At 38.7% G+C, this 26,738-nt stretch overlaps 1 protein-coding gene across 1 annotated transcript in view; it reads left to right on the top strand.

Moving 5' to 3' along the window:
• Positions 1–463: 463 nt before the first annotated feature.
• The window catches only part of RAPGEF4 (Rap guanine nucleotide exchange factor 4), a 159,389-nt gene continuing 133,114 nt past the window's right edge, over positions 464–26,738 (top strand). The window contains exons 1-4 of the mRNA XM_075153951.1: positions 464–616; positions 12,821–12,963; positions 14,090–14,178; positions 22,514–22,660. Coding sequence (XP_075010052.1) covers positions 552–616; positions 12,821–12,963; positions 14,090–14,178; positions 22,514–22,660 — 444 coding nt within the window. The 5' untranslated portion in view covers positions 464–551. The remainder of the gene's footprint in view (positions 617–12,820; positions 12,964–14,089; positions 14,179–22,513; positions 22,661–26,738) is intronic.

A 26,738-nucleotide genomic window follows, 5' to 3' on the forward strand; every position in this document is an offset into this window, starting at 1 on the left:
CTCTTGGGGCGACAGACACACAGGGCTCTGGAGAGCTGCTAAAATACTCCTGAGCTGCTTATTATAATTAAAAAGCTTGTATCTCCCTCCCACCTCAAACCCAGTCAAGGACATCTCTGGTGAAGCAAGGGGACCAGTAAGCCGGGCTCAAGTGTGCCGGGGAACTCACGAGGAGCTCACGAAAGCCGGGGGAGAACCACACCACCTTCCAGGAGGGGAGTAACTCCTTTCCGCCCCCTCCCCGGGCCGCTACCTGCCGGCTGCGGAGCGGCAGGGCCGGGCCGGCGGGTGCTCCGGGCGGCCGAGGCGGCGCTAGGTCACAGCCCAGCCGCGGGCCGAGGCGGGAGGGCCGCCGAGGCGGGCGGCCGCCAGGCAGACCCGCACCCCCACGCACCGCTGCCTGCGGCGGGCAGGGCGGGCTGCCGCGGGGGCCTGGGCGAGCCCATCGCGCCGTGCGCGGAGGGAGGGAGGGAGGGAGGACGGACCGACCGGCGGGCGGGCGGGGGGAGCCGCCGCCAGCCGGGTGTGCGGCGACCTGATCCCTGTCCAACATGGTCGCCGCTCACGCTTCCCATTCCTCATCCTCCGGCGAATGGATCGCTTGCCTGGATAAAAGGTATCGGCATCTTCACAGGAGCGGCTGCGGAGGGATGCTGTGTGCGTGTAACCTGCCCCCCGGCATGCGTGCGTGCGTCTATGTATGTATGTATGCATGTGTGTGTGTGTGTATGCGCTGACACCCCCCCCCGCTCCCCATCAGATCCTGCCTTACATAAGAAGCGTGCAGGTGGGAAGCAAAATGCCCGGAGGAAGCAGAGCCGGGGCGGCGGGGCAGGAGGAAGGCTCGAAACGCTCCTGGCAGTGGAGGGGACGGGCTGTCCCTACTGGGACAGCTGCTCTCCGCCGGGCTCTGCTGCCCGGAAAATGCTGCACGTGGTGGAGGAGGGGGAGCTCCAGGGTGGGGAGAGGGCACCGGGGGCCTGGGGCTGCCGGGCGGGGACCCGCCGTGCCGGCCATGGCAGACCCGCTGCCCGCGGCGTTCGCGCCCCAGTCCGCCCTCCGCCTCTCTTCTGCACACCGCCCCCCGCCTCGCCTCATCTCAGCACACCATCGCCCCCCACCTCGCCTCACCTCAGCACACCACCGCCCGCCTCGCCTCACCTCAGCACGCCACCGCCCCCCGCCTCTCCTCACCTCAGCACACCGCCTCCCGCCTCGCCTCACCGCCCCGCGCCTCACCTCAGCACACCGCCCCCCCCTTCACCTCACAGCCCCCAGCCCAGCCACCTCACAGATGGGGCGGGAAAGGACAGACCCTCGCTTCAGAGCGCTCCGTGGCGCAAGCAGGTGCCGGACTGTTAGCCAGAGGAGGGGAAAAAAATATCCGCCCCGAAAGAGGCTGACGGAGGCTTCCCTCGGCGGCGACAGCCTCTTCTCCCCGCTGCGGCATCCTGGGGGCCTGCGGTTGTCCCCCAAGCTGGCGGCAGCGTTTGCTGCAGGTCAGGTACAGGCGGGCGGTCAGCACCGAGTGGGTGGGAGTTACAGCTGGCTAACGCGTGCTCACAGGTGGTGTGCTCACCTCTAAAAATACAGGCAAATTATTTATTTTTAAAAAGAAATTCTTTGGAGTGCTTTCCCTGGGTGTTGCAGCAGAAAGTGAGTCTTGCAGTGTTGAGTTGCACGGTGGGTGGTTTGAACGTCCTTTGCTGTATTCCTACCTTCAACACTTACGCTGAATTAGTTCAGAAGTGAAGTCATTCAATTTCTGAACGCTCACGATGTCTCCTGTAGTCTAGGGAAATGGTTAACAAAAATTTAGGTGGTAAATACGCTATACGGTTCAAATAAAGCTATCAGAGAGAATTCACTTACATGGCGTATAGCGGTTTACTGAGCATCATTATGCAGCTTTTGACGGTTGATGCCATTTGGGGCTGCACTGTGGGGAGAACCCTTTGTGCACATAGAACAAACCTTCCTTGTCTCATCATTTCTACCATTTCCAGGTAACCTCCTAGTGTTGTAGGACTGCACCTCTAATTAGGTTTTCCTTAACAGTCCAGGCAGCAAACTGTAAGAAGCTAATGAAACTTTTGGTCTAGACACCTACCACAAATACTGATCCCCTTCTGTAACGCGTTACTTAAAAGAAGACTAACCTCTTAGAGGTTAAATAATGCGTATAAGTGTTGAAAGTACTCTAAGTGTAAATACAGACGGAACTGGTGATGGTAACCTAGCCATATAAAAACCGAAGTGAAGCAGAGGGCCTGATTGTCCGCTCCATAAACTGACATTGAGTGGATGTGAAGAAGCTAGTAGCACCAGTTTGTTGAGTGGAAAGAATCAGTTCCAGGTGCCCTGAAAGATTATGTATTATGATCCTTCTTTTCCAGAAGGCAATCTGGATGTATGTCGTGGTTTAACCTGGCAGCAGCCAAATACCACGCAGCCGCTCGCTCACCCCCCCCACCGGGTGGGATGGGGGAGAGAATCAGAAGGGTAAAAGTGAGAAAAACTCGTGGGTTGAGATAAAGACAGTTTAACAGGGAAAGCAAAAGCCGCGCACGCAAGCAAAGCAAAACAAGGAATTCATTCACCACTTCCCATCGGCAGGCAAGTGTTCAGCCATCACCAGGAAAGCAGGGCTCCATCACGCGTAACGGTTAGTTGGGAAGACACACGCCATCACTCCGAACGCCCCCCCCTCCTTCTTCTTCACCCAGCCTTATATGCTGAGCATGACGTCATATGGTATGGAATAGCCCATTGGCCAGCTGGGCCAGCCGCCCTGGCCACGTTCCCTCCCAGCCCCCTGCACATCTGGCAGGGCATGGGAAGATGAAAAGTCCTTGACTAGCGCAAACACTACCTAGCAACAACCAAAACATCAGCGTGTCATCAACATTATTCTCACACTACATCCAAAACACAGCACTGTACCAGTTAATAGGAAGAAAATCAACTCCATCCCAGCCAAAACCAGGACAATGTAGGACAACCCAAAACATGAGAGATTGTAGGTTTTTTCCTGGTTTCTGCCATGCTTTGCTTTGTGATCATAGGAAATACACTAACGTGTTTTGTTCTGTTTTTCCATTTAAAAAATACAGTTAAAGCTATGTTAGAAAAGTACTATAGGAATCTAAGTACTATTAGATAAAGCATTTTAAATTAATTTACACACTTGCATTTCTAGAGTGTATTTCTTTTCTATAGATGATCTATCAGTGTACTCATTTTAATTATTATGTAATTTCTATGTATTTTAAGCCTTTTAAAAAATCTTATAGCATTTTCTAACCTAGGTGTGGATTCTGTAAATATAGGATCATTTAATGAATTAATTCTCTTTAGGATACCATGTGTTTTTATTAAATAATAAAGATAGTTTTAATATGTTTTAGTTAATGAATATATTTATATTTTCAGGAGGAAGGCAGTTCTAAAACTGATATGCTTTAGAATTTTAGATGAGCCTCAGCAAAGACAATTAAAATGGCATGTAATATGGATTATCCAACTTCGTTCTTTAAAAAAAGACAATTAAACTCTAAATGGAAATAACAAAATACATAATGTACAGAAATGATGTATTTTGTATATGTTCTTTATATTTTTCCCCAAGTGACATATCAAACTAGAACTACTAATATCTAAAATGAGAGCACATATGAAAATGGAGAACCACCAAAATGTTGCAGGAGAAATGCCGTTACTGTGTAGGGTACTGTGGGCTAAGGCCACCAGTACTTCGACCATGCAGCTTCCATGTGTGGTTACTAACCACAAAAGCCAAAGATCAGCACTTAAAAATCAAATACACAGGACAGTATTTATATATAAAGTCACAAGTGCAAAGGTAAGGAAAAGGAGGAACAGAAAAGGTCAGAACACTATGCTTTATCAAGAGTATTTTATTTTTGCAGGAGAGAGAGGTAATCAGCAGTGAGCAACTGTACATCCTGGTTGTACCTGGAGACGTAAATAATTTTTGTGTTAAGGAAACTAGTCTTTTTATTTTTGAAGTAAATAGTTGCCTTACCACTGATTTCCTAGGGAGCTGAAGCATGCCTGTCATCTTAGCATTTTTCTGTATGTCCGATCTGCGCATAATTAAAAGAAGGTTGCTGATTTCTGCAAGTGTATATAATTAGCCTAGGAACAATGTCTTCTTTACTCTAATGGTTTCTTTTACACCAAAGGCTATCTAACCAAAGGCTAAGGAAATTTCCATGTTGACATATCTTTACTGAATGGTAGACAAAGTGTTTTTTACATAACTATTATTTCTCTAATAACTGATTACAGTTATTAATTCAGATAAGTGTTTTAATTGGATTTAGATACAAACTTTCTAATGATGTACAGCATTCACAACAGTCAGAGATCCCAGGATTTCATACCTGCCTATGGCATCTTGTGTTTTTCTCTGTATTAAATATAATCTTCAGTGCCTTAGCAGACTGGAGGAGCAGATCACAGAGCAAAGCCATGTAACTTTGCTAGCCTGTTGTGCTAAGAATGTTATGATCTTTGCTCAGCTATTTATAAATTATTTAAATATGAATGGGCGTTTTGAGGACATATTGTACATACTGAGCTTTTATATCCTTGTCATCCTTGTTAGACTTTTGACTTGCATCATTTACATCTAATAAAACTAAAATCACACATTAAGGATAATATCTCAGATCCCTACTGTAAGCCAAGCGCCCATAGACTTGAGTGTAAATTCAGGCTGAGGCTATGTAACAGCAACATATTTGAATCAGGATTTGTTTTTTAGTTCATTGCAACATATATTTGAGATGTAAGTTTTTTGTATATGCTTAGTAGTCAACAGGTCTCTTGTGAGTATACAGATAGGCTAGAATGAAGAATTCATATTCTGAAAGAATTGTAAAAGAAATATGGAAAATGCTTGTCATCCCCCATAACCTATAATTATGTCAAAGGCAATGGGATATAGATTTATAATCAGGCAATATTGTGAATATTTTAGAATTGCTTTACGATGCTATTTTGTTTACTTTTAAAATATAGTTTTATGGGATTGGTAAAACATACACTGACTTCTATATATTTTAAATGTCTACCCTTGCTTTTGTAACAAATCCTAGAAACAACACCACCATTTTTCACATAATTTGGATCTGAACAAAATCATGGACATATACTGCAGCTCCTGCTGGCTTGTGTGCTTGGTGTTTTCTCTCTGTATGTAGTACATGGCTAAGCTGGTGTGTGCTTGGATCACGTCTGCGTGGGGGTATATCAGCAGCAGGCACTGTGATGTGGAAACTTGGAGACAGAGCAGTATAGACATAGCCTAAGTGCTTGTCGCGAATGCACCACCACAGTGCTTTCTAGCATTCATGCAAAGGTGCAATCTTCTGGCAGTGATGAATAATAACAAATTTATCTTTCCGCATCATGCAACTCATTTTCTAGTCCAGTGCAAAGGTGCAGTCTTTAATGAATAATAAAAAAGCCCTTTTTCTTTCTGTATCTCCTCAGAGATACCAAAATAATTGTTAATATAGCTTGCCATAAGCTTGTAGGTCTGTGCATTTTATTGAATATATGAATTCAAAATAACTCATAGTGAGAGCAAGAGTTGTATTTTAAACAAATTCAAGCTATTTTATTCTCTGCTCACAGGCTTAGGCATTTCTCGTATCAGCTTCCATTTGTTACATGTGGTTGCAGTAAGTTACACACTTGTTCTATGGACAGGTATTAAGAGGAGAAAAAGTGATTGTCCTAGCATTCCTGTGTATAAACATTGTCATGGGCCACCAGAGCAAACTAGTGTATGCATATGCCTACTATGATATGATATATTTAAATTTAGTTAGGAGTCTTGTGAAGTGGCTGCATGATTGGTGTGGTACTTGTGCCACTGTACGTTTTCTCTTTTACCAGATGAAACTGGAAACTTGTCTAAACTGTCGTTGCGTGAGTTATTGTTAGGATTTGATGTTGTTAGGATTTGATCTCTAAAATCCTGTATTCCAAGCAGATTAAGTTTCTTTTATAACAAAAACTTGTATTCCAGCAAAGGAATAAAAACCCAACAAAGCAGCTAATGGAAATCATGCCCTCAAAGTGAGGTGGCCACCAGATATTTTTCAAATACAAATATTTTTCTTATCCAGTGTGACATCTGTTTTTGTCTGCATCTTACAATTTGCTGCATTTAACAAGCTCATCATTGTTATGATACTGCCTTTGTTCTGTTAGTATTTTCTGCTCTATATTTGGCATGATCACTTACTGCTCCTGCTGCTTTATCAGTATCCTCAATGAATGTTTCCTGAACTGATTTTCCACTTAATCTTTGAATTCAGCAGTTGTCAGAATGTATGTCAATGTAAATCTGTAGAAGTTATTTCATAGCTGCTGTAAGTTTTAAATTTTCATTAGCTGTAACAATGCAGATCCTAAAGGGGTAAAGATGCATTTAGCATAGTATATTGGTGGATGGCAGTGGCCAGAGTTTGAATCAAAGGATATCATGACTTGTGCATATTGTTCAATTAGAAATTTCATTTGCAATGTATCTCAGAGTCTGTCTTCATATTAAAGTGCTTTTAATCTCTATTATGAACCTACAGTGCTGGTTAATGTAATTTCATCCAGATCTACTTCTGTCAAATGGAATTTTAACTGTCCTGAGCACCAGTTCACGTTTATGAAAGTTGGTGAATCTTATTCAATAAGATTCACACCTTGGTTGCAAAGCATGCACGATACATAAAAATTTTCATAAATGAAAGGAGAACATTTCCTTGCAATTTTATTTTTTCTCTTGAAGTATTTTGTCTTTTTAAAAAGCATATGAAGGTGAAAAAATTGTTTTTATGTTTTGTTTCCTATAATAGCTGTATTGGTCAGGTAGTATATTTTTAACTTGAGATAAATCTTTATGAATGTCATTACTTAATAACTACATCTTTTACCATTCCACTGTTTATACAGATCTAAAAATTGACCTATTGGAAGGATGCATAATTTGTAGAGCAGGGTATGTAAAGAAATGAAGCACACTTAATTGCTCTGTCTAATCCTCCAATAATTTTTCAGTGCATTGGCCAAACTGACTTGAAGGCACAAATACAATTGAGTAATATAATAATGAGATGATTGTGTAGGTAAAGGAGAGTCCCCCATATTTGCAGTCTTTTGGCTGTCACTGAGGAAGACAGAACTCAACAAGTTCTGTCTGACTGCAGCTGACAGCCAGTCGGTCTGCATTTAACTGACCGGTCAATCAGTACTTGCATAGATCAGGATTATCTACAGCATTTCTTTTGCCTTGCATAGCAGAACATGAGAGATTGTCACAGGGATTCTGAGTATAGGTGACAGTAGTAATTTGTTGGAAACTAAGCATCAGCAACTTGTGTTGCTTTTTTTTTTTTAAACTCTGGAATGATTTGTATGTATAAGAATCCTAGGGAACAGGGTTCAAATAAAATTTTATTTCCTGTGCGTTACAGGACGTGTGAAAACCGGAATCTCAGAGTCTCATAAAATGGAAATCAAAAGAAAAGAACTGTAATTTGATTATTGTTTGAAAGCCTCATAATGAGGCTTTTCCTGTGACAAGGGAAAGAGGAGCTGAAATGTGAATGTTGAAAACATGGATTTGGTAATTCTACTGTAACAAGTGCAAAGTGCCTCTTGGGGAGGGTTGATTGCCTTCTGTCCCCATGGAAGTAAACCCCTATCTGGACATTACTTCAGATTAAAAGTAACTTCATTTATATCTAGCACTTAAATCTCTTACCACAGGTCTAAAGTGCTTTGATAGGTCACTGGTATCCCTCTCTTAAACTTTCCTTTCTCAAAGAGAAATTAAAAGTCAAAGAGCCTTACAGCATTCCCTGGAGGAGAGAGGTGCTTCAGTGTTGTCCTGATCTCACTAAGGGAAAATGGTATCTTGGTACTAGTATTTTTCTGCATCCTACTGCTTTGCTTTTCTGCATGTCAGGAAAGGGTAGAAGAAAGTAAAGGTAGCATAGAGGAGTGGTCTGGTTTCAATGGCATTCCTTGCTGTTCTCTCCTTGCTCATATTTCAGAGCAGAATATACTTTAAAATACTATTAAAATTCACCAAATGGTCCATGGTAGTGGTTACTGGTACCTTCCAGCTCATAGAGTTTGCCTTTCCATCTTTGAATAGATGTTTCAGTTTTAACCCAGAGATGAACAGTTTTATTTGTCTGTTATGTAGCGTGATACTGTTTTCTACAAAAAGCCTCGCCAGTGGAAGAAAGACATCGTATCTGCTCATCCTTCATGGGCTGTTCATTGCATTGTCTGAAATGCAATATTGCCCTTTTAAAGACTTAAAAAGAGCAAGGGAGGGAAATGGATCACAGTGTTGTCATTCAGTTAGAGCAGGGTTCAGATTTTTGAACAGATGTTATAGAAATAAACATTTTAAAATTCTAGAGGCATCTTGGCAAAGAAGGTAAAACTACATTTCTTCTGTTTTTTCTTTTTCAAGTGTCAAACCAATTATGAGGAAGAACCTAAAAAAAGGACATATCATATGGGAGAAGAGAAAGTAATAGGTTTATAGTTAGATAAACTTGATAAAAACAAAACAAAACACTCCAACTTGTTCCTTTCTTCTAGGTTAACAAGTCTTTCACAGCATACATAAACATTCAAATATTTAATCTTAACACCAGCAGAATTAGTTTCTTTTATAAAGCTATATATGCTACACATGAACAGAAATACTTGCCCGAATTGTATATGTGAAGAATTGTAGCGATTATCCTCTGTTTGTATTTAAACTTTGGGCTTGAGTAGTTTGCACTTAAAAATATGAAATAGCCTTTTGAAGATACACTTCTGGCAAGTTTTTTTATAATCTCCTTTTACAGATAGTCAAGCGGACACTGTCAAGTATATTGTTTTATCTCGATAAAATTCATGCCTGAAATCTTCACAACCAAATAAATCAGGGGTAAAACATCCTTTAAAGAATCTTTATTGACATAATTGAATAGAGATGTATAACTAGCATTGATGCTGTTGCTTGTATATATAGCCTGTGATGTTATATTGAAGAAGCAGAAGGAGAAGATAGATGACGTCTTGTGTGAAAACATTACTGCCAGATAAGACTTACTATGCTCTGAAGAGGCAAATCAGTAATATAAATAAGGAGCTGGATAAAGCGTTCAGTGGTCAAACAAAGCAGAAAGGCTTGTAGGATAGTGAAAATAAATTAAATACTCTTGCTTTTCATCATTTCCTAATCATTTTGTAGCCCTGCTTTGCAACACTGGAAATGCCCATCTCACGTTGGCCACAGTGAAATGGGATGTCAGCGCAGTACCCTGTTGAGATACAAATTTAGGGACAATCATATTATATTGAAGATCGGAGGGGGGGGTGTGTAGGAGTGTCAGCCATGCATTATCCTTCATGGTAAGAGATACTAAGCGTGAAGTTTTCATTTCCAAATCAGTCATTCCTCCCGCATGGTTTTGCTATGGTAATGGCATGATACCTACTCAGTTATGGTTGCTGGGCCAGTTAGTGAAGTGTGGTTACTGCAGCAGCTGCTAAAGCTCTTTCTGGGCTTGTACCCTGGAGACAAGGGAAATGGAGATATAGCAGCAGCTGCCCCACAAAGATGCTGAAAACTTGGGAAAAAGGAGTAAGAAGCTGTTTTTTTAAGCAAGAAAGATGGAGACAAATGTAACACTTCCACAGTTTGTTTTACTTAAAATTTATTTTAAATTGGGTGAGGCAGCATAGACGGTGGGTGCTTCACTGGATAGTCGTAGATTTTCTACAGAAAAGATAGCCTTGCCTTAGAACGCTTCTACTCTAGCTGATACCTCTACCAAACTGTTGAGAGCTGAAGAATTTTAATTCATTTAGGAGAGTTGTCCACACTTTTAGATTCGTCTATGGTCCTATTCCATACATTGGGCTAGAGCTTTCAGAAACAGGAGTACACTTAGGAAAGGACAGAAGCTTTAGTAGAAAATCCAGTGGTAGTTGAAGTCTCACTGAAACACATTTTTTAACTTCTTATGCTCACAGATATCGAGTTATAACTGCAACATCAACAGTGAGGGGACACCAGTGGCATACCAGCATCAATGTCACAGACAGAACAGAACAGAAGGACATCCTCACCAGCAGTAGTTTAGCAGAGGGGGTCTAAGTTCAATGGGATTGCTCTCGGGTGAACAGCAGTGGTGATCACAGAGGAGTGACTTCAGGTGCTCCGATACGATCTCTGGAAAAGTCTTTCCAGAGGCTTTTGGAGCCATGTAGGGGGTGCAGAGAGATTCACCTCCTTGGGGTTGACTTTTGCAGCCCATCTCCCTGCTTTTGGGAATGGTTCTTTTCTGGATTAATACCAGTGCCTCCTATCAGTGTGACTACAGTGACATTAAAGCTTGAATAATTCTCCATCTGTCATCAGTAGTACTTTTCTAATTAATATGTTTAATCATTAATGTTCTGAGGAATATATTATAATATTAGCTGTTTAAATATTATTCCAAACTATGCTTTAAAAAAGCCAAGTTTACAGCAATTTAGTAAGATAGCTGCAATGAGGAGGTAAATTTATGTTGTCCTGTACTGTTGTTGTTCCATGCTAGGCAGCTTGTACTTAGAAAATAGAAAACAAAATTTGGCATCATAAATGGATTCATTGATGTTAATTTAATGGTGATGACGACAGTTACAATGGTGATAATTTTATTAAAAGATACTTTGTAGAAAGTGGTCAAACTTTGCCTGAGTTTTGCAGGCATGTGCAAAAGCTGTTAATTGACACTATGGTATTTTATTATTCTCATTATGCTCTCTCACTAAGTAAAACTATCCTTTTGAAACCAGTCTAATTGTTATAGATTATAAACACTTAATAGAAATGAGTTTGAGTGCTACTACTATTACTGTTACACTGCAATCTGGAGTTTTTACACAGGCAAAATTCCATGTCCTAGTAAGGACTAAGAACCACCTCAGCTTGGGACACCTAGTGTTAGTTAACTCCTTACTCCTAAACATTGAGGACACAAGGGGATATTCTGAGAATGATCTTTTTTTTTCCTTGTCGGGTTTTGCTGTTAATTTTGAGATTCCATAAATTTAGGGAGTTAGTGTTCCAAGTGCTAGTGTAGTTTGGGTAGGGATCTTGTACAAATGGTTTTTAAATCTGTTTGCAGGCTGCGCCTCCTAATCTTCTTAAAAGGATTTTGACAACAGTTAATGCTTATTAGTACCTGTCAGCTAGTGCACAGTTGAAAAAAAGGAATGGATGAAAATCTTACTTGAAATATTTCAAAAGGGAGCTGTTGCAGTTGGTTGTGGTTTGAAGTGATAAGAGGATGTCATTGTGATGTAGAAGCAACTATATACACCAGAGAGTTATTATTCTCATCTGTAGTTAATAAGGGTAAGTTGGAGTATAAATGAGGATAGAGATTTAATCCCTCCTAGACTTAATTTAATACGAAAGATGAGAGACAAAGATCCAATATGAGTAGGATCCGGGCTTCCCTGAGACAAAGGTTTGGATCCCTTAAGTCTTTGATTCCTAAGAGGAATCTTTTAAAAAAAAATCCTGTTGGAAGGAGTGCTTACACTGCGGGTGTAATGATAAGATGCTAAAGATACATATTTGTGAACTTAGTCTTGGTTCATTGTAAGCTACCTGTCTTCTGTTCATTTAGAAGCTTATCCACTGGGTAAAAGATTTTTGTCAGTAAAATTAATTAGCAGCATTTGAGTGAGTGATAGGTCTAATGATCGCAGACAGTTGTCTATCTGGTACCCCTTTATACATAACTTATTTCTGCATGTGATCCAGCATGATCTCCTAGGAACGTTATATGTTTCTTTCTGTGTGTAGTGGTAGGCATTTAGTCTGTTATGAAGGATTCTTTCTAATGCTATCGGTTAGTGGTTGGCTTACCTGCTGATTCGTAATGTTTGATAACCACATTTAAAATGTATGTTATGCAGCTAATTCACTTTAGTTTCATAAATATGTAGTAGTTTTCTGAACTTGCTGAACTGCTGGTCCACATGCTACTTTGTTGGAGGGAGTTGTAGAATTTTATTTTTCTTGAAATCTTGTTTTTTTAAAGGTGTTATTGTCATAGATTTTAAATATTTTAAATATTTGGATTAAAACTCTTTACTCTTACCATTGAAGAGTTAGGATCCTTGCTTGCGTATTTAATTTGTCCAACATTAAGAGACAGGAAAGGCATGAAAGAGAATGTACTTATTAAAGTCGTCTTTCTTGCTTGCAAGTGAGAAGAAAACAGAACACTCACATTAGTTTGTACACAGTAAAGTGGGGAAGAGAGATGCAGATATAGGCGTTACTGCTGATATCTAAAGCTTTTCTTTTAGCCAGGTAGAGAACTTCTATTTTGAGCACCGATTCCACAGACCTCTTGTATGTTTGGACAGCTGTTTATTCGTGTTCCCTTACAAACTTAAAACTATATGTCATTCTAAGCTCCTTAGGATAAGGACTGTATTGTCATATGTACTTCTACACTAATTGCTACAGCATGACTTTGGTGCTAAATAGGGCTTCTGGACACTGCCTGTGTTGAAATAATCTTACTTATGTTGATAACGGACGATTGTTAGGATGTTTTGGAAGGGTTTCATTATGTACCTGTGAAATGCATTTTAATTGGTTTATATTATAACGTGACGTTTAATGCAAACATCTGTAAGTTTGGTGCATGCAGGTGGGGATGTTTCTCTGATAAAGCCCTTGAGAATTTTGTCCTTTATTTTCTTGCAGACCTTTGGAACGTTCCAGTGAAGATGTAGATATAATATTCACACGACTGAAAGAAGTGAAAGCTTTTGAGAAATTTCATCCAAACCTCCTCCAGCAGATATGTCTCTGTGGATATTATGAAAATCTGGAAAAAGGAATCACATGTGAGAGAGCTTCGTATGATGATCTATCTTATGTAGATAAAATTGGGGGTTAGGCTGGGGTTGTCTCTAGGAGATTGATGAAAAAGCACAATCAGTGGAATGGCCATAAAAATGTTTACAGTCATAGTCATGGGGGAAGGCAGGACTGAAGTGCTGCTTGCTCTACAAATACAGTGTGTAGTGAATCTATGGTAACAAGGCACGCATTATTGGATTTAGGACTCTGCCACTGTTTTGTTGAAAGGTTAGAAGCAAGTCATTGCACTTAAGCCTCATTCTTCCCCTGTAAATGTATTATTGATCTCTTTTGTAGGTGCTCTGTCATGTCAGGGCAAAAGTGTATCACCTAACCATATCACTAATAGCGTGTGGTTTGCAGTCACTCTGGATAACACAAGACAGATTTGCAGAGCTGCATACTGCTGTGGGGTGCAACAGCTCTGTGCTTGCTCTGGCAGCCTGTGTGCCAGATGAAGGTGGACAGCTGTGCTTGGTCTATGAAGCTGAGATGGAAATAAGTAGTGGTCCTGGGATGGGAATGTTTGAGTTCCCAGAGCTGTACCAGGGGAATAGCTGATGGAGAACTGTGCTGTTTGATAGAGTCTCAGGTAAATCTGGAATGCTTTAGGCACACAGCACTGGGGTTTGCTTAGAGTAATAGGAATTCTGATGCTCTGTAATCACACAGTTGGAACACCTGAACATCAAAGTCCTGCAGTTGCTTCTCAGCCAGAACTCTTACTGAAGTCAGTGGGAGATGTGTCTGTGTTGGAAGACTCTGAATTTCAAAGGGACATTGTTCAGAAAGTCTTTTTTTTTGTTTGTTTGTTTGTTTGTTTGTTTTGTTTATTATCTAAGATAGCAGTAAAAGAGAAGCAAACTGGGGAGAAGAGTGAAGCAATTCTATGTGCTTTCATTGTTTTTGTAGTGTATCGACCAGTTTACTAAAATATGTGCTTTCCAGTATCATTGGAAATATTATTGTAATAGTACGTAAGTAGCCTGATATGGCAAATTCTATAGTGCCAGCAGTGACTACAGTAGTAGAGTAATATGAGGGAATATGTTTGTTAATGTTGCTAAACTTAAAGAGATAGCTCTTATTTACAAGATTTCATCTTTCCAGTATTCCGTCAGGGTGATATTGGGACGAACTGGTATGCTGTTCTGACAGGATCACTGGATGTGAAGGTTTCTGATACAAGCAACCACCAGGTAAAATAGATTTTTCATTTAAACCATCCAGTCAGTAGTATAAAGAAAGGGTATGACTTACGCTGAGGTAGATAACAACAACATATATCATACAGGTATTTTGTCTTATCACAAGATGAGTTTCCTTTAGTCTCAGTTGTCCTTCATCTATGGAGGCAAATCATGCCATTGATTTCAAGAAAACTGAAATGTAATGCTCTGAAAAGGGGTCTACATTTTAATATGAAACAAGACTCCTCTGTCTTTTCTAATAGTGCCATATGAAGTTAAGCTAAAGATCTAAGAGTTGTTAATTCATTCCCTGGAAATATTTTAATTCAGTCCTTGTTCAGAAAGTTCAAACCAAACCCACCAACAGTGCAGTCTGATAACAGCATGCTGCAGTCTCCACTGCAAGAATGGGAAAATATTATAGTCATAGCAGAGTATTGGAACTGCTGCCGTGTTAGAGCAGAAGTCTGGAGGTAATACCTATTCAGTGTTAAGAAATAGAAGAACAAGTAAAATTCCCCCCAAATTGCAAGCGATTTCTCAGTATCTTGGCACTCCTGGATTTACAAAATTGGGAATTTAGAGTAAATACAAAAAAAAGGATGAGATATTTCTCCTGGAGAGAGTCTCCCATCTCTGTTGTCTGAAGTCATGCTGACAAGTCATGCACTTCCTGCTATGAGCTGAGTCTTCTGGGAAAGCATCATGTCCCATTCCCTGCTCCCATATTTGAGATCCATTGAGATTGTCCCATCATGTAGCCCCCATGTCCCATCATGGGGTTGTACCTCTGACATGTGACGTGTTGTGCCTTCACATGAGTGGTATAGCTACCCAAAACCTGAAGTATAACACTACCCCTTTTTCCCACCTTGACTGAATATAGCATGCGTGAGGGCGTTGTGGTGGTGTATTCCTTGCCCAAAGTTTGGCTGATTGGGGAAGGTTTCTTGCTCATAGAAAACTGACAGAAATTGGATTTTTCACTTTGTTGAGCACTGCATCACCAGTGAAATTGGGTTAGAATGCAAGTCAGGGCAGTGTGTGAGCACTGGGTCTTTCTACTTCTTACAGTAAAATGATAGATACAAAAGGAACTTCTTTCATAACATTATTTTTAGCAACCTCTTCACTATACTAAGTAGAGACTGATTGAGAGTATAATTAGCCTAATTTGAGTAATTCTCAGCATGGCCTAGCTGTCATTGGTATTGTCACAATTTGGAACAGTACTGGGCTCTTACGAGACCCTTTTCTGTGCAGGTCTCATAATGCAATCAGGAGTATTTTCCGGTGTTTGCCAAAAGATGGCACTACACTGTTGTTAAGAAGCAATGCTGAATCAGAAAGAAATATATCCACGAAAGTGTTCTGGATGTGGAAGTTAAATTAAGAATCTGTTTGGAGCGTTGATTTGTTCCATTAGATGGAGGATGGAACACTTCAGCCTTTTAAGAAATCTAATGTAAATATTTTTTTCTGCTTATTCAGGTTCACTGCATTTTCCTGCCAATAGGAAACTACAGAACTACAATTCATGTAGTTCCAGTTCCAGAAATTATATTCTGCAGTAATTTCTTAACCTCGCGTTTCCTTCTCACAGGAACAATGAACTGAATTCTTACCACTGCGTAGTTGCCATAGAATACAGCTTCACTGCCAAAAGGACAGCAGCGCATGCATTTACATACCAATGCTGGATAAGTTTGGTGGTTGGGGACTCCTAAATAGTATTTGGGTCCAATATTTTCTCTAGTTTTGCTCCAGCTTGGTGTTTATACCATGTTCCTCCTTGTCCATCCTCCAAGATCTCCTGCTCCTTGTCCTGCCTTTAGCTCCTGGGTGCCCTGTTCCAGTCTTGCCTGTATTTCCTTGTTGGCATGGTGCTAGTTATTTTTAAGCTTGAAGTACTTGCTAGCACTCCCTGCCTGCTGTGCTCACTACAAACCCAGATGATGGAGGAAATAGCGTAGCTCCATAGGTGGGCAGCCCTGACAGACTCAGTTGCCAGGCCTGTGCTCCCAGCTAGGAATGGGTGACCAGTGCTTTAGATGTAGGAATACTTGTAAACTACCCTGGAGCACATTTTCCAATAACCGCACCCAGGAGCCAAAGCTTCCTTTGCAAAGTCATAGTAATGATTAATTGCTGTTACTATTATACCATAAGTGGCACTAATGCTAACAAGAAACTTTCAGCACAGCAGAAGAGATACAGAAGTTTACCTGAGTTTACAAGTTTAGAAGTTTGTAGTCTCATGTGAAAGTACAGAAGGACTATGCCATCTTTTCTGGGAAGAGAGAAGCTAACTTTGTATTTAGGTTCCTATTGGTTAAAAAGTCTTTAGACACGACTAATAATCTTTTAATACTTAAGATGAGCAGGAGGTTGTACTTGATGACCTCCTGAGTTTTCATGCAGCTTGAATTATCCTATGATCATATGATGATGCCTACAGCCTCCTAATGCCTTCTAATCAATTCTCTTGATTAGAAATATATTAGTCCCACTTTTACTAGGTGTTTATCTGTCTATCCGGGGAACTTAAATTTCATCAACCTGGAAATAAATGCATTGTGTAGCAGCTACCATGTGCTAACTCTTTATGCAGTCACCTTTGGTGTTTGGTAGCTTTCTCCCATTAAAAGTGCAGTAAGTTATTGTGCACTTGGTGCTTACTAAGAATGTCTTAATGGCCTTTGCTCCTACAGGGGCATGTAGTTACATGTCTTGCACTAGAAATTATATCTAAATGCCCTAACGGATCAAGACTTCAGTGTAGCTAGTGAAGTATTAATTCATACACATTCTTGCTGCACGTTAGCTTACTCATGCAGACACCTGTGATTTCTCACAGAAACTGTTGGTAATGCTGATTAGGACCAAGTTGAGAGTTCATATAAACAGAAATATTAACATTACCTATTATTTGCTATTATGATAAGAGGAAGCATTCCATATACTGATTTAAATGTTTTAATAAAGACAAACACACATATTTAGGATCTCATAGATAAAGCCTTGCTTTCATCTTGGTTTGGAAAAATCCTTTCAGACTGCTTGCAAAACTGTATTATGTCACAAGAGGGCAGTGTTACAATACATAACAAACTGAGTACGGACAGTATTTAATACTGAAATGGCTAGTTTGAAAATCATATTCAACTATTTACAATATACCTGTTTTAAAGAGTTTGACCAGAGCAGATTTCTCTGTTACTGTTAGTTCTGTTCCACTGAGGTGGTAAAATATGCTAGCTGCTGCTGATCATGCCATTGAAATGGGACAATACAATTTACAATACAGAGTTCTGACAGGATTACCCATCCAGTACATTCTGAGTGGTGGCTGGTCTGCTTTCTGTACAAATTATTTATGAATTTTCTGGCTATTCAACAATCACAAAGAGACTGAAGAAGACTTTTTTTTTAAGGTAAAAATGTCACACTATGAATTGCAGAGGTAAGTGTAATGAACTGTTTTGGTCTTGCCTCAACTTGTTTGTAACAAATACCCTAATAAGTATTGTACTTAAAAGTCACACAAAGCCTTAGTAAGTCTCCTTCAAAATAAACAGAAAATGCAGCCTGTTTAGAATCTATCGGAAAGAGGTCTTTACCCTCAGTTATGAACAGATTCTGAATTTAATTTTTATTTGGCACTGTTACCTACCCAATGTTACAACCGAGGTATACAGTAATAAAAGTTCCTCTTAGAGATATTCCTAGTTTGGTGTTGTCTTAAAAATACTGCTGACTGCCTTGTGTATGTTTAATCTTTGAACTCTATTTTGAAAATAAACAGGTTCTGAAGGATGACTGTTGGTAATGTCTCAGAATAAAGCTGGGAATAAATGCATTATGACAAAAGCATCAGTGTGACATCTTTGCCAGATTCTGCAGCATTGTGTTTTACTGAATTAGATTCAGAGCCTTTTACCCCAAATGATTAAGATTTATATTCCTGTCTGATAAAACAGGAAGGAATGAAGAGAAGAAAGACAAAGACCAAACAGCAATTTGATCTGCAGTTTTGCTGTAGTCTCCCAGCTGAATCACAGTGTGTGCTGGGGGCTATTGCTAATTTATCTTGCCTCTGTTTGGCTGGATTTTTTTTAAGCTGATCAGATTTTAAAAACAGACCAAACTGAACACAGGGCATTGACTTTACAAACAATTAGCCTTTTTTAGAAAACCTTTAAAGGAGGAGCTGTGGGTGCTTGTGTGTTACAGCAGTGTCAGTTGTAGGAAGATGCAGAGGGCTGGGGATCAAAAGCCAAATAAGTTATTGGGGTTGCTGAGAAGAATGACTGTGAGGAGAGAGGTTCAGATGTCCACGTAAGAAAGGGAAGAATTTCCTGGCTGTTTGAAACTGAGGGCAAAGGAGGTATGTGATAAGATGAAGTGGAAACAAGGAAAGGGATTTAAACAGGACAGTCCTTGCAATACTGCTTTCTGCATGTAAATGCCATTATGTATACATGTAAATAGCCATTATGTATTTTGGAGATAACCTATGTGAAGTTGTGACATAAGTTTGTACTGTAGTCTGTAGTGTAGTGTAAATTATTTAGTTTGAGCATGAGAACTGTTCTACCTATTGTAACAGAGAGATTGGCATGGACTAATGTACTCAGCTGAGAAGCAGGGTGTGTTGGCCCATGCTGAGCTCCACAGTGTCGTGGTTGTACTAATTTTGGTTTTGAACTTAGCTTATTGAAAGTTAATATAGACAAATCATTTCAATTCTGTCTGCCAGGTAACCTAGCAAAAAGTACAAGACATTGCAGGTAGCTTTTCGAGGATCAGATAGAAAGGTATGGAAATAATGAACGTTATTACAGTACAATTAATCTGATCTGTAAATATTTTAATTAGGAACTAGAAGAGAAGTTGGTCACGGTCTTTCTAGAAGCATAATGCCTCCTTTAAGCAAATCACCTTGTCTTGTGTAAAGAGGATGGCCTAACATACGTTGGCAAACTGCAGTTCTAGTGTGGGAAGATATTTCTATGTTATCTTTAAAAGTAGTTTGATAAGGACTTCCTATCTGAATGGCTGAAACATACTCCAGTGGAGGTAATGGACCAGGAAAATCTCTTCATAGAGCAAATAGTTTACTTTCATGTGTATCCTTTGGTTTCTCTGTTATAAAAGGAAATTTCCGCTGAGAACAAACTGAACTGTGTCGAAGTAATAATAAGCAAACTTTTCAAAATGCCAGCTTTTGCAGATCTCCAATTAAACATGGAGGTGGTATGGAGTCCTGGAGGGACACAGGTGCAGATGTGAGTTAAAGGTACAAGGTATGGGAAAATGATGAAATTAAAAACGAACTAGCTACATCAATTCCCTTATAAACTCAAAATATTGAAGAAACTAAAATTTCAGAGAAAAGTGCCCAATCCCTTTCAACCTAGCACTTATAATTTTTTTTTCCTATTTTCTTAATTTCTCTTTCAGACCCCATGATTTTGTATACACACAGTACAAAAATTCTATTTGCCAGGTTGGAAAATAGAAAGTGTCACAAGTCAGGGAGGAGTATGCAGGGATGTGTCTTGTGATGGTGGGGGAGGGAATAAGGCAGAGCCTTGTTTCTGATTTTCATCCATTCCATAGAATGGTCTTACAGATTCAATAATATTTTAGATTGATGAGGGGGTGAGGTTTAACAACTCTTTCACTGCATGTGTCTCACCTGCCGGTGAGAGTCAATGAGACTGAATACACAAACTGCCTCTGATTTGAACGCTACCATTTTATAGTGTATTCAGAGGACAGACAGCAATGGAAACAATCTCATCTTTCTAAGTCTTTAATACTGCCTTTTAAATGGCTGTGTGAATTTTAGCTGGTTACCAGCAGCTAGAACCCCCTGCTGCTTCTGGGATTGCAGAGGGGAACAGCAAACTGAGTTTTGAGCTGCCAGCAATCCTCCTGACATCTACACTGAACAGCAGGAGATTCTTGAGTGTAAGGTTAACAGGTGTAATAGGAAACACACGCCTGATTCCCCAGGCAGCTGGAGATGTATAAACAAGGGGCAGAGAGAAAATGGGGCTCTGAAGTCTTGAAGAAGACAGATGGGCTTGCTCCCTAGCTGGCTGCAAAACGGCATCTCTATGGAGAGCAATGATGGCTGGGGAAAAAACCTGAAAGAACTTTCACTTGATAGAAGCCTGGACTTTTCTTTAATGAACATAGACAGGACCATTCCAGCTCTTTGACTCCACAATGTTAATTTATTTCTCAGGCTGAACAGCTGCCTCATCAGAAGTTATTTTAGAAATTGGTTCCTTAACCAACACTGTTCCTTTTCTCTTCTTCTCTATTCTGTCTTTAAAGATATGTTCTTTAGGGTTGTAGAGAATCAAAAAAGGTGAAGCGTTTCAAAGGAATTTATTTTTTTGGAGGGAGGGTAGGGAGTGAGAAAGAAGTTGGAAGATGTAAATAGTGCTTATGATCCACCTAATGGAAAAGTTTCTTTTTCTGCCAGGCTATTTGATTATTCTGCCCTAAACAGAGATCTTTTATCTGAACTTTCTAAATAAAGTTGAGAATAATGTGTTGGAGACCTGGAGATCAAATTTTGTGTGAGCAGCAGGCACATTTTCTTTGTAGCTCCTTTGAGTGCAATTGTGAATATGGTAGCATGCATGTAGTGTTTCAGCTCTGAAAGGTAAGCATGTTAAGGCAGAACTTTAGCATATAGCCTGTATTAAAGACTTCTGTTTAGGTGCCTAGGTCCTCATTCCCATATATTCTTTCTTTTAAACAGTGCCTGTTCATATTTGCTTTCCTTGCAAATTTATTTCTGACAGTTGGTAAATTGTTCCTAGATCTTTTCTAAGACATAATTGATTTTGTTTTCCTGAACACATAATTTTATATGGTAATATCTGTGCAAAAGCAATTTGCTATGGTTCAGGGAACTGGACTATTATGGGCATTTGTCTTTGTAATGCAATTATAAAGCTACTAACTTGATCTTAATAACATTTGCCTATTGCCACTTGTTAGATGCATGAAAGGAAAACAATGCAATTTTAAACACAGAAAATGATGCTGAAATATGCTCGTGCATCTCTCCTGGATTATCAGCCACAAGGATGTAGTGGATGGGATGACAAAATTTTCTGCTTTTATTTTTGTAGACATTTCACGAATCCTACATTTTAGAATTAAACTATATTTCTAATGTATCGAGTAAAATTAACATGTGTTTTTATATGCTTATGCGTATTTGTCTGTGTGCCTGTATGATTTTCTTAGTAAAGTGCAGTTTGTATCAGTTTAAATTTTTAATGCTATTGCTGTTTTTTTTTAATTATTCAAAAGACAGTCAGTTAAAGACCAACTTAGAAAAAGACATAGATAAGTGTTCAGCTTCAAGCCTGTACTCAGGAACATAGCAACTTGTAAGCCTAAAATGGAACATGTGTCTAAAGATCTTGATTCAGCAAGTTACTTAATTTTGAGTAGTCTAATTTTTTGTCTGCAGTAGCTCATAATTTATATTGGAACTATTACAGAGGGGTTCCTGGCCAAGGGGGATTGACTTAGACATCTTCCCATCACATGAATGGCATGTGCTCACGTAGACTCTTTTGAAGTGGACTTTACTGCATGTTTGGGACCATCCTGAATACTCTATTCCAGGTTGTTTTGGACTTTTAATTGTTTTCTTGAAATCCCTGACTTACTTGAAAAGAATATTTTTTTTTTTCGGTCTGGTACTTAATTGGCAGGCATCCATTAACAATTGAGAGATTTACTGGCATTTTCAACAGAAGGGCCAAGAATTGATTAAACTCTATGACTGCATTGCGCACAGACCTTGTACAATAGAGAAATGCATTATAAATACAAGAGGATATTATAATTACTGAGAAAACATAATAGTCAAATTTTCTTTCTGATGAGGGTAGCCTATATAGGGCAGAAATTTATATTCCAAGATTGCATTTCTGATGCTAGTTATCTTCTGATCACCTCTGACATTTCTAAAGGATCTCATCATCACAACAGTCTTTAGAGGTAGATGAACAGAGATCATAACGTTCTTCCGAAGGTGAAGATGACTCTTGTGTTCTCTGCTTTGCAGACAGAAATGTCTAATTCAGCTGATGGTCATAGAAAACAGAAGTCTTACTTACTTCCACATTGAGGCTTTCCGTGTTGTTAATCAGTATATTGGTTTTTTTGTTGGCACTTTTAATTAATTTTCTTTTAAAGCAAATTGCTGAAGAATCTTAAGGTAGTGCTGTTAGTAAATGTGACATAAAGACTCCTAAAACATCCTGGAATATTTAATATGTGTCCTTTTATTTTTAATTCAAAGGATGCTGTGACAATATGCAGTCTGGGAATAGGAACTGCTTTTGGAGAGTCCATTCTGGATAACACTCCTCGCCATGCTACCATCGTTACCAGAGAATATAGTGAGCTCCTTCGAATTGAGCAGAAGGACTTCAAAGCACTTTGGGAGGTAAATTCAGATTTATTTGCAGTTTATACAGAAAAAAGTGATTTAAGCACATTTGTACTGTAAGCAAAGTAATAACTCTTTTAAATTAGTTTGGACAAAAAGAAAAGTCTTTTTATGTCTTTCCAGTGCTTCATATTCTGCATGATTACATACTCCTGTATTTTTTTCTTGCAGGCTTCTTCTAATGAAATAACTTAGGTGAAATTTCTGGTGGAATTTATTTGTATACTGCAGGTGTTGCTTTCTTAGTCTTAAACTTGCTTTTATTGCCAGCGTTTATGAGGAGAGTTTATCATTAATATACTCTGATATTTTAAATTATTCTCCTTTATTCCTGTGTCATCACCAGCTGTAAGGGGTTTAGAATTTGCAGATGGATCAAGATCACTTAAAAATTAAGTTACTGATTACACGTGAATTCCCTTAAAACTTTCCCTTGTGGAGAACGTACTGCTGAGGTTCTTCAGTCTATAACCTGTGTGTACTTTGGTATTCATGCTGAGGAGACTTCATTAACATGTTACTGTGCTAAGTTACTGAACTTTAATCAGTTTGCATTTTTGTAAGCATTACACTCGATTTGAAAAGTGTTCTGGGAATTGGAAGGCATCCTGTTGGCCTGGCCTACACTATAGCAATTTGTACTGCCAGCTTGTTTTAAATGGTGACTGTACAAATTTAGGTGTTGTGTAGAGCTGTCGGATGGTGTGACAGTGTTCTGAAGTTGCAGATCTAGGGACACTAACTATATTTAAGAAAAAAATGCTGGTTGTAGCATTTTAGTTCAGCTTCTCTCCTAAGTGCAGACAGATGGGGATTTTTGGCTTTCTCTTTTCCTGAGAAAGAGCAGTATTATACTCCAAGTAATTGTCCTAAAGCAGTACTAAAGTAAGGATATCAGAAAGAAAATCAAATCCACAACTAGCTACACTGACTGAGGAAACAGCACTAATATCATCTGTCTGCAAATATGTTGCCTTGAACATAGTTAATGGTGCAGCATGACCAAGGCATAAAAGACCAATATGTGAATGAAACGTGCTTGCCATGGAATGCTCTGACAATATCAGATTTCGTTCTTTGAATTGCATAGCCATAATTTGTAGTGGTTTTTTGGCAATGTCTACAGCTAAAATAAAATGCTCATAAAGTCTCATAGCAAATTTGAAGAAATTCACAATGCAATATTTTTCTGCAGTTCATGCTTTTTTCTCTACAGGAGCTGCATTATAGTTTTAGACCTTGGCATTAAAAGATTAAATATGCCAGTGGTCTCATCTGTTTTAACATATGCTACACTTGCCAGTGGTCAGAAATTTTTAATGTAGATAGTGCTTTACAAGCTCATGATGGAGGAGAATAAATCCAATTGTAGGTTTCTCAAGTAACATTTTTTTTAATTCACTTTTAATTGGTATAAGCTGAGTCATTTTTGCTATGTATATGACTTTCCTGCTATGCAATCAGAGATTTTTGGTTTCCTGTCAGAAATATTGGGGGAGTGAAGGTTAAGTTCCCTTCTTAAAAATTTTGAACCTTAAAGTAGATTTAAGTTGTTTTAAAACAAAAATGCCAATGTCATTTGCTCTTTAATCACTAATACAATGTTGTTTCTAACTATTTTGCTGATTTTGATGAGTTTTTTGATGATAGATGCTTTTGGAAAAGGTCACGTGTGTTGAAAGTATTGGGAGCTATCATAGGGAACCTTAGCACACATCTTGTATATTGCAGATTTTATGAAATTGTGCAGTAGAGCATGTCACAGATGCTGCAGGTATCAGTCACAGAACACAGTTTAGCTTTGTGGTTCTTCTTTGCCTTTTGTGCAGTTTTACAGTAAACTTTTCATGTATTTGGTGTGCTTTCTTTCAAAGCGGCTATCCCTGTGCTCTTACTGAGTCGAAAATTATGCCACGAAATGTAGTTGCTGGTTAGTCTGAGGTAGAATTAAATTGTTCATTTTTTTCAAGACAATATTTGTTTCCTTGCAATCTACTAATCCCAAAGCCTACGAAAACTGCAGCTAATGTATGATAAACAGAGAATGTTGAAAACAGACAGAAAATTATTTAAGGAAATTCCCCCCAAATATATGAGCAATAGCAGCGGTAGTATATTATTATTATTATTGTTGTTGTTGTTGTTGTTATTACTATTATTATTATTATTATTATTATTATTATTATTATTATTATTATTATTATTATTATTATCTGAAGAAAAGTAAATACTTTTCTTCAGGGAAACTTCTTGTTGTTTATTATCAGTGGTACCATGGGAAAAAATGGGAGAAGGCAACAGTGTCAGTGTGCTTACAATCCAGATCTGGTAAAAACTAAAATCTAGTGCATACAAATTTCAACTCTCCAGATAATGATAATTTAATTCCAGAAAGAAGTAGTTTCTCCATTAAAAAAAAGGTTGAATAATTCCAAAATAATATAATACTGTAATTTAAGAACAACCTAAATAAACCGTAGGGTTGAAATTCTTAAAATGGTTACTGCTTTTATGAATGTAGGATTTTTATGATTAATAGTAGAAGTGCAAAAAATACATTTTATATATCATTAAGTTTTTTGTTTGTTTGGGCTTTTTTCCCCATTAAATTTGCTTTTGGGGAAATTTACTTTTTTCCTTCTTTTGAGGGAAAGAACAAATGAAAACTCTCTGTTAGCTGATTAAACATTTTTGGCATACAGAGCATGGAAATTCCAAGACTGCAGTTTTTAATATTCTATTTTATTTTTAGGTTATGAATATAATCTTGGAAAATGAACCAGTATAAATTGATTCAGTATTGACTTTAATTTATTGTGCAACTAATCTGAAATGATAGGACTAAAAGCTATGAACTATCTTCCTTTATAGTAAAGATTTGTTAACACTGAAGCCTACTGATGAAGTTCATGTTTGCAACAAATGTTTTCCTACCACAAATCTATGCAGTTCTTTGAAAGACAAATAAATATTCATTTATACTGCTTATGAAACTTTTAGTATAAATTCTGAAACTAGATTTTAAGAGAGAGAAAGATATAATACCTATTTTAGTTATTTCTAAGTTTAGAAAATTTTCAGAATCTCTAAAATGTCATATTATGAACTTACAGATATTTCTGAGTTTTGTTTAAATTGAAAAGTAACTTTTCCTGTATTAGCTGTATTGCTCTAAGAAACAATTGTATTGATAGAATGTTTCACAGACCAGATGTGGCTTATTAACATACTTAATGCACAATATACAGCAAAGTGTATTAATTTCTTTGAGTACAATTACAATTGCACCTATACCTGAAAGAAAGAGATTGCTTCTTCTAAACAGACTTTTTTCTTTTTTATCACTATTCTTCTGTCAGTTTTATAAATATAAATACTCTTTGAGGAAAAGATAGGATATTCTTTATCGAAAATACAATACAATTCCTTCTGTAATACACAAAACCACATATTCAGTCAACCCTTTAAATACGTAAAGGTTTTCTATGACCTCCATTTTTAACAATCAGGGAATGCTGGTCAAAACAAATGATACTGTCCTGATAACAACAATTACCAGTTAAAATGGCCTAGTCTTTTCTCTAATGACTATATCTGTTGAAGTAGCATCCCGTTCGGGAACATCTGTTGAACTTCTAAGCTTACTCATCCTTGGAGACTTGTTTTCTATCAATGGCTGCTATAGCAGATTGGAGATGATGAAATCTCTGGTTAGGTTCTCGCACAGCTGAACACTGTTCCCTGATGAAGAAGCTCCAGGAGGTTATGGGAATCACTGGTGACATGCTTTTGTGCACCGATTGTCCCTGGCCGCCTTCTCTGAGGAGCACTAACAAACATGAAAATAGTTATTCATCACTTCTATAACACTGTAGACTTCCAAGATGCTCTATGAATCTGTAGAACGAAGCACTCTTTGTGTTGATAAGAACTCGCTTTCCCTTTTTAGCATCAATGAGTTAGTGTGGTGCTAGCTACCTTGCCCAAAAAAATGTTTCAAAGCACAAAGGAAAATACATCCAAAAATAAACATGAAAGCAGAAGGCTACACACGAGGAGCTCTGGTCATGCACAT

Source organism: Calonectris borealis, chromosome 6, assembly GCF_964195595.1.
Source record: "Calonectris borealis chromosome 6, bCalBor7.hap1.2, whole genome shotgun sequence".
Lineage (NCBI taxonomy): Eukaryota > Metazoa > Chordata > Aves > Procellariiformes > Procellariidae > Calonectris > Calonectris borealis.